This window comes from Melanotaenia boesemani, chromosome 17 (genome assembly GCF_017639745.1).
Source record: "Melanotaenia boesemani isolate fMelBoe1 chromosome 17, fMelBoe1.pri, whole genome shotgun sequence".
NCBI classification, from domain to species: Eukaryota; Metazoa; Chordata; class Actinopteri; order Atheriniformes; family Melanotaeniidae; genus Melanotaenia; species Melanotaenia boesemani.
In genome coordinates, this window is record NC_055698.1 from 26,833,769 (window position 1) to 26,846,003 (window position 12,235).

Consider the following 12,235-nt stretch of genomic DNA (forward strand, 5'->3'; position numbering starts at 1 on the left):
CCATCATCTAAAGGCTTCACGGCATTTCTGCATCAGCAATCTGCAGTTTAGATTTGCAAGTATTTTCCTGCAGAGTCCTGTAGTTTTCTCTTTCACACTGATCCCTGTACAATGCCAGCTCTTCTTCCATTTTTTCAAGTTTAAATCTTTTTTCATCTTGGCCATATCGCAGTTTGCTTTATTAAGCCCAGTAGCAAGCTTCTGTTTTTCCATAAGCATTAACTTGTTATGGGTCTTATGAATTTCAATGTTTTTTTCAAACAAATTCATTTGTTCTACCGTTGCTCTAATCATGCTTGATGTACAAAGGTTCAGTTCTGTCACGATTTTCAGATTTTCTGTTAATTTATTTAATTGTGACAATAGGTCTTTGTTTTGGGAGTTAAGTTCTGCTATCTTTTCTGTTTTCTCTATTTCACACTGTTGTAGCAGATCCATGTCTAATGCAATCTCTTCCTCCCTTTCTTCAAGCTGTTTCTTTAAATCTTTATTTGACTGTTCTAATCTGTCCCTGTCTGATTTCAGGTCATTTATCGTCGTGTTCAAAGAAAGATTTTTCTTTTCTTCTTTTTTAAGCGTTAAAAAACATGAGCCCAGTTCATCTCTGATTTTCCAGTTAGCGTCTTGCATAAGAGACCTACTTTCCGCCAAATCAGTTAGTTGAGACAACAGCTGATTTCTTTCAGACTCTAAGTTTGAAATCTTTTGCTCAAGAAAAGCTATCTTTTCTTTGTCTTCATTCTCTGTTATATCGTGATTCTGAAGATCTTGTAGTTCCATCGGAATTTTAGAAAGACTTGTCCTTAACTTGTAATTTTCTTCTTCTCCTTGATGGTATAATTTTTTAAGCTGAGCTATCTCAGTAGATAACTTTTCCCGTGCCGGTGTTTCCTCATTTTTGTGAAACTTCTGCACTGTTTCTTTAAAATATTCATTTTCGTTTTCCAGGCCCCTTATTGTTAGTACAGGACGAAGATTGCTGTTCTCTGCCATTTCTGCCACTTTTCAGTTTTAACCAAGAAAAGACTTTTTGAAGTTGTATCCTTAAATATGCACAAGTGCAACTGAGACTTTACACTGACAAAATTCTGTTAATATTCTCTGGGTAAACTGCAAAAAACTGTGATGCAAAAATGGGTGTGTCTTGTTTTATTACATCACAAATGGGCGGGGCTTATACTTAAATACTTCAGAATGGGCATGTCATTTTTTTGTTTAATTGTTTAATATTCCCATAAGGGGCGTGGCTTCATCACCCTCTCAGACAGTGCTGCCAACTTGGCGACTTTCTCGCTAAATCTGGCGACTTTCCAAACCCTCTTGGCGACTTTTTTTTGTCAAAAGCGACTAGCGACAAATCTAGCGACTTTTACTGTAGTTATTGGAGACTTTCTGGTGTTTTGGAGACTCTTTGAAAGCACATGTTGTTCTGCAGTTACTGTCGTGAACGAGCAGCGTGTGCTGCAGGAGCCCCTCCCCGTACCAAAACACTCACACAGGCGGTCAGTCTCACAGTCGCTCGGGCAGCGGCTGCAGTCAGAGCAGCAGAGAGGAGACCCACACTACTCGCTTACACACTGAAAATGAATTGTGCACGGGTAAAGGCGCCGCTGATCCCGCCCTGGCTTACAGAGCGGGATGTAAATGTAAATGTTTTTTTCGCTGTCATACTAAAATAAATAATTGCAGTGAATAAGTCCAGTGAACACTGTTACATGGCTGAAGTTTTATACTCCATGTACAGTGATCCTCAAAACATCTTGTATCTGACTTTTTTTAAATCAGTGCTTGGTGAGGTAATGTTGGCCAGCAAGGCTTTTGAGGGGGAGCAGGTAGATCCTCCTAAACTTCTTGACAGCTTGGTTAGCCTGATAAAGTCTGGGAGTAGCAAGGTGCTGAATCCAATGGCAAATATTGATGTGCTCAAAGAGCCAATTGATGGATACATCAGTTGTAGGCTTCTAAGTGCAACATAAGGTTAGAAACTAAACTAAAAGTAAGAAAACTAACGAAAAAAAAAAAAAAAAAAACGAAAACTAACTCTGCCAAAGTGTCTCTTTTGTGTTACTTTACAGGTCCCAAGCCCGGATAAAGGAGGAGGGTTAGACATAGAGCTAGCAATTCCACGGGACTTAACAGTCCTTTGGTTAAATTAGATATTCTAACAGTTAACAATAAAGGACAATGATTTATGTAATGTGGATCTCGACAAAGATTATCAAAGCTTATTTTTAGAAGTGATGGCCAATTTCAATGACAAAAATCCAAAAACAAAAAAACAAACCAAGAATCAACAAAAAAATTTGTAGTTCTAAACATATTTAGGGTGTTTTTGACTATACTTTTGTCTCTCCACAATGTTATTTCTTTTTCCTACAATGGCCATTACATTACATGCAAATGGCCAATTATGCAAATTAGGTGATGACGTCATTTAGCGACTTCTAGCGGCTTTCAGGACAGCCAATAGCTACTTTCCTTACTGAGGAGTTGGCAACAGTACTCTCAGAAACTCTGATACTTGAGCTGATGGGGTGGTTGGGTTCGGTTGTGTTTAAGGTAGCCTCCACAATGGTTTACCTGTTACCATGTGCTTAAATTAACATGAATGACAACACCTCACAATATTACCCGAATATATAATAAGAATGACTCCAGACAACAGTTAATAAAAACACTACAGTTAAATAAACTTAAATGTTCCTTTTTCCAGTAAACAAAAGACAGAATAACGAAACTGATTTAAATAATCAGGAAAAATACTTTAAACAGTGAAGAAACAAAATGGGCGCCAGACAGCTCACTCACTCACAGCCAGTTGCCACGTGGCGGACAACCGTTGCAGGCCTGTGTCGCTTGTACAGTACAGGAAACGTGTCCCTTGAAAGGTTATTATAGTTAACGAAAACTAACGAAAAAACGAAAACTAAAATTAAAAAAACATTCTCGTTAACTGAAATAAAAATAAAAACGAGAGTTTTTAAAAAAACGAAAACTAACTGAAACTGTATTGTGTGTTTACAAAACGTGTATGTATGTATGTTTAGCATAGAAGGAAAGGCAGTTTATTTGTACAGCACATTTCATGTACAGGACTATTCAAAGTGCTTTACATAAAACAAAAGCATTACAGATATTAAGAAATAGTAAAAGGCAGCAGCACATAGCAAGAATCACAATAAAATCTTAAATTACATTAAAATGATTAAAAGCAAGATAAGTTAAAAAGCGAACATGCAGATTTCATGCATAGGTGCATGAGAAAAGAAATGTTTTAACCAGTATTTAAAAATGTCTACATTTGGGGAAAGTTTAATCTCCACTGGCAGTTTGTTCCATTTGTTTGCAGCATAACAGCTAAATGCTGCTTCTCCATGTTTAGTCTGGACTCTGGTCTGAACTAGTTGACCAGAGTCTTTGGATCTAAGAGCTCTGCTAGGTTTATATTCTCTGAACATATGACAGATGTATTCTGGGCCTAAACCATTCTGGGATTTGTAAACAATCAGAAGGGTTTTAAAATCTATTCTGTGACTGACTGGAAGCCAGTGTAAAGATTTCAAAACTGGTGTGATGTGTTCAGATCTCTTAGTTCTGGTTAAAACTCTAGCAGCAGCGTTTTGGATGAGCTGCAGATGTTTAATGCTCTTTTTAGGAAGTCCTGCTAAAAGAACATTACAGTAATCCAGCCTACTGGAGATGGATTCATGGATGATTTTCTCCTGGTCTGTCTGGGAAACTAAACTTTTAATTCTGAAAAGAAAAGAAAAGCACATCAGCATCCAGCTTAGATACATCAGTATCTTAACCAGCTGCTGGCTCTGTGTTCTACCAGACACGTTCACTTTCAGTGTCTAAAATATTCACAGCTTTATCATGTCCAGTATAACATGTGAGGTCCTACTGTTAAACAGAGGCAGTGATTTCTACTAAAGTTGCTGCACCTCTAGTTCAATTCTTTATGTAGTTAATTGTGAATTGTTTCATCTGAATGTATTAAAGCTCTGGTCTAGAGTTTGTTGGGTTTTTCAGGTTGTTCATGATTAGTCAGATTTATCTCCTTTAGACTCCTGGCTGCCAAGGACTGTGAATTGTCTCTTGAATGGATTCATGTTATGTTGATGTGTGTCTTTAGTATGTTGGTTATGTTGATTTTTACCTAGCACACTATCTCAAAAGCAGCATTGCACACATTTTTTTTTTTTTTACTTAAGGCTACTGTCTTATGGGCTGTTGTATTTGATTTGTCGTTGGCTGTTCATGTTTCCTCCTGATACAGTTTTTAAAAAGTGTATCTTAAGTTTTTATTTTACAGTGCTTATTCTGATTATTTTGAATTTTGCACCTGGCGAATACTCTAATTTAGATAAAACAAACAAAAAACTAAAACTAACACTAAAACTAATAAAAACTAAACTAAAATTAAGCATTTTTAAAAAACGAAAACTAATAAAAACTAGAAAATATGTTCTAAAAACTAATTAAAACTAACTGAATTTGAAAAAAAATTCAAAACGAAATAAAAACTAAAACTAATTAAAAATCCAAAACTAATATAACCTTGGTTCAGAGAATATAAATCTAGCAGAGCTCTTAGATCCAAAGACTCTGGTCAACTAGTCCAGACCAGAGTCCAGACTAAACATGGAGAAGCAGCATTTAGCTGTTATGCTGCAAACAAGTGGAACAAACTGCCAGTGGAGATTAAATTTTCACCAAATGTAGACATTTTTAAATCCAGGTTAAAAACATTTCTTTTCTCATGCGCCTATGCATGAAATCTGCACGGTAACTTTTTTTTTAACTTTTCTTGCTTTTAATCATTTTAATGTAATTTATTATTTTAATGTGATTATGTGTTGATGCCTTTTACTATTTTTTAAATATCTATGATGCTTTTGTTTTATGTAAAGCACTTTGAATTGTCCTGTACATGAAATGTGCTATACAAATAAACTGCCTTGCCTTTGTGACCACACACCTCTCGGTTAGCAGCCAAATGGTTTGCATTAAAGTCATTTTTCAGGTTTGAGGTACTTTGATGTTACAATAATTATAAAACATAGTTTATTTTATAGTATGAACCAAATGTAATTTATAAAAATCTCTTTGGATCAAATTTAGGCCCTAATTTATATGAATATGTTTTCTTATATTTCTGAACAGGAGAAAATACATTTACATATTTTTCTTAGGTGTTCTGTAATTGATCAAATTTCAGAGGAAAAAACACATTAATATTTTTTTTCCTTATGATCACTATTTATTTTTTATTTGTTTATTACCCTAAAATACAAAATATCAGTGTTGTGTTGTTACTTTAACATTTAAATAATCTGGTATGTGTTATTAAATGTAATGAATAGAAATTATGTTTATTTCATTCACTGAAAATATTTTTTATGTTTACATTTTAAGAAAACAAAAATGTCTAAATGAACAAGTGAACAACCAAAATTTGAAAACAAACACCTTTATTGTCTGAAAACATGAACTTCTTTATTATGGGAGGAAAAATATGAAAATTAGGAGAAAGACAGAGAAAGCTGAAGACTCCAGAGTGAAGTCCCAGTGAATCAGGTCAGTACTGGGAACACTGGTCTCTCCTCAGTGTCTCTGAGAGTGGAGTCTGGGAGCCCTGGGTGGCCTGACAGGTCACAGAGCCCACCTTCCTCCACTGGTCTGCAGGGACCCTCAGGGTGCTGCTCCAGCTGTAGTGGCCGTCCTTCTGCAGCACCCCGGGGCTCCTGCTCTCCTCATAGCTGCTGCTGCTGCTGCCGTCCACCTTCCAGGACAGACTCCAGTCTGAGGGGAAGCCCTTGTTGGCCAGACATGTAAGTGTGGCATGGCCCTTCTTTATCTCCTCACTAGAGGGGGGCAGCACCGTCAGGGTGGGACGGGCATCACCTAGGAGACACCAATCAGATTAGAGGACAGGAACCACACAGCTGGCAATCAAACAGCAGACATCTTTACTGTGAGAAAGTTGATTTTCTCCTTTAAGAAGTTTATACCAGATGTTTTCCTGCTCCAACAATCACTGACTCACATTGTTTCACTTCCCTTTTAGAAACCTCTCATGCATTTCAGCTCAGAATCAGTTTGAAAAACGTTCAGACATTTACATGTTTTTACTTTGGTTCCAATTAAAATAAATAAAAATTAAATAAAATTAAATTAAATCAAAAAATAACAATGCAACTGAAATCTACAACTCACAACTTTGTCAGAAAAGTGCTAAATAACAAAACCATTTCCAGATTTAATTGTTCTGTAGTTTTTTAAAATGTTTGTTTTCTGCTTTAGAAAAAGTTTTAATGTTACATTCAAATTAAGCCAAACAAAAACTATTAACATGGACTTTCATAAAAATGTGAAAGAATTTTAGTAAAGCTGATCTCTAATTAGGTTTAATAGAAATATTTCTTCTTAAACAAAAGTAAATATATATTTTCTTTCTACTTCAGACAAACATTAAACTAATAAAGAAAAAGCTGATTTAACAACACAGTCATGTGAAATAAAATCTAAACTTACTTCCAAGCTCCAGTCTGGTTCCTCCACTAAAAGTCCACCACAGTGATACAAACTCATTGAACCACCGTACAAAAACCTCTGACTGTACAGAGACACGACCGTCTCATATATTCACACTGAACTAAACCTTTGAGCCACAAGATGAAGTTATTAGAACGTTTTTCTATCACCTCCAATTCCTCATGATACATTATATTGTTTCCTAAAATGTCAATATTCTTTATGAAGTGAACGTTGCATCTCAGTGAGCAAATTGTTCAACATTTATTTAGTAAAAACATTTCTTTGTTATTCTGATCATGAACAGAAAATGTGAAAGATGAGAATTTAACTTAAATGAAGCAGAATGAAGTTTTACTTACTTCCAACATCCAGTCTGGTTCCTCCACCGAACGTGTACCACAGTGATACAAACTCATTGAACCGCCGTACAAAAACCTCTGACTGTACAGCGACACGGCTCTCTGACTCTGGAACAAACAATGCAGCATGTTTTTATTTAGACATTTGTTCATTTTCACCAAAGATTTTGATGTCTTTTAAAATATAACCACAAAGACTTTGTTTTCATAAAAAAAAGAAAAAAAAAAAAGGAACGTGACTTAAGATAAAATTTTATATTAAACTAATCCACTAAACAACTCTCTGAAAAAAAAAACATTGTGAGAAGAAAGTAGAAATAATGAGTTTAAAAAGTCCACTGGGTGAACATGGTTGTGCTGGTGGAGTGGATTTTAATGAACTGCCAGATCAGCAGTTTGATCCCAGGATTTTCCATAATCGTCATCATTGGACACTGAACCCCACATCGTCCCCGATCACTGTTTTGTTACTGTAGAGAAAAAATGATGCATTCAGTACAAAGACTATATGATAAGTAGCGCTGGGTGAGCTGGTAGATGAATGAGTAGAAAGTTCAAATCTGTTTTGTAGCATGTAGATAAAGATTAGGAGGAATTATATGTAAACTTTTTCTCTACAACATAAACTCTCAAATGTTAATCTGGATTATTTTATATTAATATATTAATATTATTACAACATAATATTAATATAAACTAAATTATTCATTGATAATCATCATCAGATTGATCCAAGTCCCTGTTGGAGTGAGTCAGCATATTTCCATAGAGAGCCACTTTGCATCAGCAGCACCATGCTCCAGTGCTCTGGGAGAGTTTATAGTCCTGAGAGTTGAAGACTGGATGACTGACAGCTGTCCTTCATGACAACAGAAGACACAGAAATTCTCCTCATGAAAAACATGACTTTGATCTGCGTCCTCATCTGGACTCTCCTCTGCTGCTGCTTCACAGGTAAAGTCCAGAGAATCAAACTCCTCTCCTCTATGAACATCCGTCCCTCTGAAATGAAGCCGACTAAACCATGAAGCTGCTTTATGTTTTTGTCTCTGTATCCTCAGAGTCCAGAGGACAGGTCACAGTGACTCAGCCTGCAGCAGTGACATCTGATCTGGGACGAACCGTCACCATCACATGTAAAACCAGTCAGAATGTTCATGTTTGGAGTGGTTACCACCTTTTAGCCTGGTACCAACAGAAAGATGGACAAACTCCTAAACTCCTCATATACCGTGCTAGCAGCAGAGAATCAGGGATTCCAGGTCGTTTTACAGGCAGTGGATCAAACTCTGACTTCACTCTGACCATCAGTGGAGTTCAGGCTGAAGATGCTGCAGTTTATTATTGTCAGAGTTTTCACGTCATCAACAGCCAAAATGTGTTCACACAGTGAAAACCAGTCGTACAAAAACCTTCCTCAGTCAGACTGAACAGAAACTGAACTGACTGATACAGTTCACTGAACACACACACACACACACACAAATTCAAGAACCGTTAAATCTTCAGAATATTCATTAAAAATATGAATATTTCATGACTATTTTATCAAGAGAAAACTATTTTGGTGGTAACACACATTACATGATTATAGAGTCATGTTTTATCTTTTCTTCATTAACATCTATAATGTTCTGCAGAAAGCATCATGGAGCAGCATCATGGGACAGTCATAGAAAAAGCTTGTGACTTTGTGCTGGTAACCTAACTATCAAATACAAGTCAAAATAAATAAATAAATCTCTTAAATATAAAGCCATTATAGTGTATATGGCTAATATTAACTAATCTGATGTCTTCAAATGGTAAATTTAACATTTTTAACAATTAACATGTAAATTATTGCCTTTTTCCTTTAATTTTTTCCCCTGTTGAGTGAAAACCTGAACATCTGTAATATATGGAGACATTCACCTGCTTCAAGCAGTTTCATCAACTTCCAGATACATTAATGAATGAATCTGAACCGGATTACAATAAATTCTTAGAATCAGCATCTCTTCACGACACATGACTGATTTACTCTGTAAAAAATTATATTCACCCTGAACATATTAAACTTGCTTTTTTATTTATATTCCAGTAAAACAATAAAGTAAAAAAGATAAATAGACTGAATACAGGAGAATCAACTGGAGCATCTGACATAAACTAATAATGTTAATGATGTTCTCATCAGTGAGGATGAAACATGATACCATGTAGAGGACAGCTGCAGCTGACTGACTGTGTGTGTTTGCATATGTGTCCTGCCTCTCTGCTCCCAGCTGTTAAGAGGTCAGTGTTGATCAGTGGCTGTTCAGACCTTTCAGAGACACTGAACACACCAGCAGCACAATGATGATGTCACTGACTCTACTGCTGACCACCCTGGGGCTCCTTGTTCAGGGTGAGACTCTCTTGTGGAAACTTTGCTTCAGGATGTAACCAGGTTCACCACAATGATGTTCTGCTGTGATGGAGAAACACTGAAACAAGCAGCTTTCACCTTCTTCCATCTATTCTCCATTTTACAGAAATCATATATCTTAAGCTGGATGTTGATCATCTTTCTTCAGTCTGCATTTCTCTCATTTTCTCCTCTCTTTGTTTGTTACTTTTTCCAGGTTCATCTCAGTTTGTTGCTCCAGGACAAACTGTGTCTCTCAGATGTAAAGCCAGTTCAGGTGTTAGCTATCATTTGCAGAGATATCTCCAAAAATCTGGAGAACCTCCTAAGCTCCTCATCTATGATGCTGATTCATGTTTGTCAGGAGTTTCTGACCATTTCAGTTAAAGAGGATCTGGGACTGACTTCTCCATGACCAATTAGTAGAGTTCAGCTTGAAGATGCAGGACTTATTTACTGTCAGCAGGATTACAGCTCGTTCACACACTGATACAACGTCGTACATAAACCTCCTCAGCTGCAGAAGAACTGATCCACAGCTGCACTGAGCTGAAGGGTTCAACTACAGAAAACAGTCTGTTTCTTGAGATTGTGACATGGATGTGAAGCAATAAAGCATCGTGACATATGAACTGGTTTAGCGTGACGCATTTTGGATATAAATCCTAAAGTATTAGCCTGCCGCGGCGTTTGGTTAGATTTGAAGTTGGTGCGCCGCAATAATTGTTAATAGAAATTTATTTGTTAATAGTAACTTATCTGTTAACAGAGATTTTGTTTTGTTGATAGAAGGCATTTTGTTAACAGAAGGTATTACTTGTTGAAAGTGCAGATGTAATCGTATTATCCGTACAACTCTGGATGTTTGAGTTTGTTTTAAGGTTGTAAGCGATAGACATGAACACGCATTTAGTCTCTTAAAGCCCGTTCATTTACAATTTGCTGATACGCTTTTCGTTCGCAGTCGTTTCGATTTTACTTTGTGTATTCTACACAGTGTGTTTGATAAACATTTATGGTTGTTTGTAAATAAGAGTTGATTTTTTTTCCCCTGTTAGGCTGAGCGGTACTTTCACATAAGGTGATTGTACTGTTTGTTTATTTTGGGATTATTTTGTGCGTGTTTTTGTTTGTGTGTCAAGCGGCTGAAGCATCGCTCTTGGGAGTGCTGCCGTAGTTCTGGTTCTAAGACACTCAGTCTGGTTCAAGGCTATCGGTGTTTGGGCACATAAATACCCACCGCTAGTACACACAGAAGACTAGGGCTGAGTTTAGCATAGTCCCAGAGAAGAGGGAGAGGGGAATTAAATTAAAAATAACACACTGTATATGTGGAAACATAAGTTATGAATAAATTAGTGCTGGGCACGTTAACGCGTTAACGCAACGCTTAATTAACGCCGTTAATTTTTTTAATAGCGCGTTAATTTATTTATTTTTTTTTTCTTTGCTGGCCGCTGGCTTTTATGGCAGGCCAGACTTATTTAAAGGTGCGGCCTTTTATTACGGCAAAAAAACATCGTGTTTGCTGACAAAACGGCATTTTTTTCGCCATTCTTTGGGTGAAACGTGACAGATTAGTGGTGTAATTGTGGCAGGTCTGGCCAGCCATATCCCTGCTGCAGCGGTGCATCTGACGTGATCGGGAGAGAGCGGGTTTATTAAAATAAAGAGATGTTTTCTGTCTGGAACAGGAAGAAAAAAAAAAAGAACCGACGTTTCTCTTTGTCAAAATGTATGCAGATGGACAGAACATTGTAATTTTTGGACGGGAAACTTTTTCATTATTTTTTTTAATAAATGCTGTTTTAATTTATGCAAGACAGCAAAGGTAAGACATGTTTTCTGAGTTTTACAAACGTGAAGCATAAATCGGGTCTTCTTCTGCCTCTGGTTCGGTTAAACTTCCAGCTGTGGAATCTGTGAGATGTGAGCTTTCAGTAGAGGAGCCGTTTGTTTGTGTTCATGCCGTGGGGTGGACACGGGGAGACATCATTTGTGTTTACATATTTTCGGACTTTGTGTAGCTGCTCTTTAAATAATTGGTTGTCTTAACTGTGTTTTTTAGTGATAGAAATGGTTTTACTGAGCTGGTAGCTGAGATTCTGGACTTTCTGTGGATACCACACATGTTTATAGTTACATCTACAGACCTGATGATACACCTGGAAACGAGATGTTAACCCCTTAACTCCCGGTGGTAGCGGAGGCTGAAAAGTAAAGTTTAGAGAAATTATAGGCCAGAAATCTGGATAATGAAGCAGTGAAGGTGTATGGATGGAAGTTATTGTGCATATTGTGAGTATTTCTCTCTCCTCACCATCTAGAAGCTGTGAGATTCTAATCCTGCTTTCTGTATGTTCACCTGATGCTGATATTCATCACATATTGTTCCTTCTGTGTTTAGAAGGAAGCAGCTTCACAGCTTTAAATTCATCCTGCTGACATTTTACCTTTTAGTTAGTAAATCCTGAACATTTCATCCTTCTTTCTCATAAATATTTGATTTTATAAATATATATGAAGAAATATTTTATCTGAAAATTGCTGCTAAACCTGTTTATGTGTTTAGTGCAGGGGTCTGCAGCCTTTCCAATCCAAAGAGCCATTTTTCCCTCAGCCAGCTAAATAAAACTACTTTAGAGACGCAAATGTTACGAGACTTTTCAAAAAGGCAAGTTAATATATATTTTTAATGAAGAGCCACCATAGGATGTTTGTTACTTTTGAAGAACCACATTTTTATTTCCATTTTTAAGGTTTTAAAACAAAGAAAAATATAAAACCTTTATAAAAAAGAGGATAGACAGACTTTCTGCTAAGGAATGTAGATATTTGTGGAAAATGATGTAAAAGAAAGGAAAAAAAAAGTCCATGGTTTCCAACCTAATGACAATAAAGATAGATTTGAAAAAAATATTTTAGCCACATATTTAGAGGCATTGTG

The 12,235-nt window shown here is 36.5% G+C and overlaps 2 gene segments (V, D, J or C); one reads left to right on the forward strand and one right to left on the reverse strand.

Moving 5' to 3' along the window:
• Positions 1-5,354: 5,354 nt before the first annotated feature.
• Positions 5,355-7,029, reverse strand: LOC121656722 (the record flags this gene model as incomplete). The annotated part of the segment is given in 2 exon segments: positions 5,355-5,907; positions 6,900-7,029. Coding segments are annotated over 2 exon segments (456 nt in total), but the record flags the coding sequence as incomplete, so codon positions are not given.
• Positions 7,030-7,799: 770 nt separating this feature from the next.
• LOC121656381 lies at positions 7,800-8,292 on the forward strand. The segment is given in 2 exon segments: positions 7,800-7,853; positions 7,961-8,292. Coding segments are annotated over 2 exon segments (384 nt in total).
• The last annotated feature ends 3,943 nt before the right edge of the window (positions 8,293-12,235 follow it).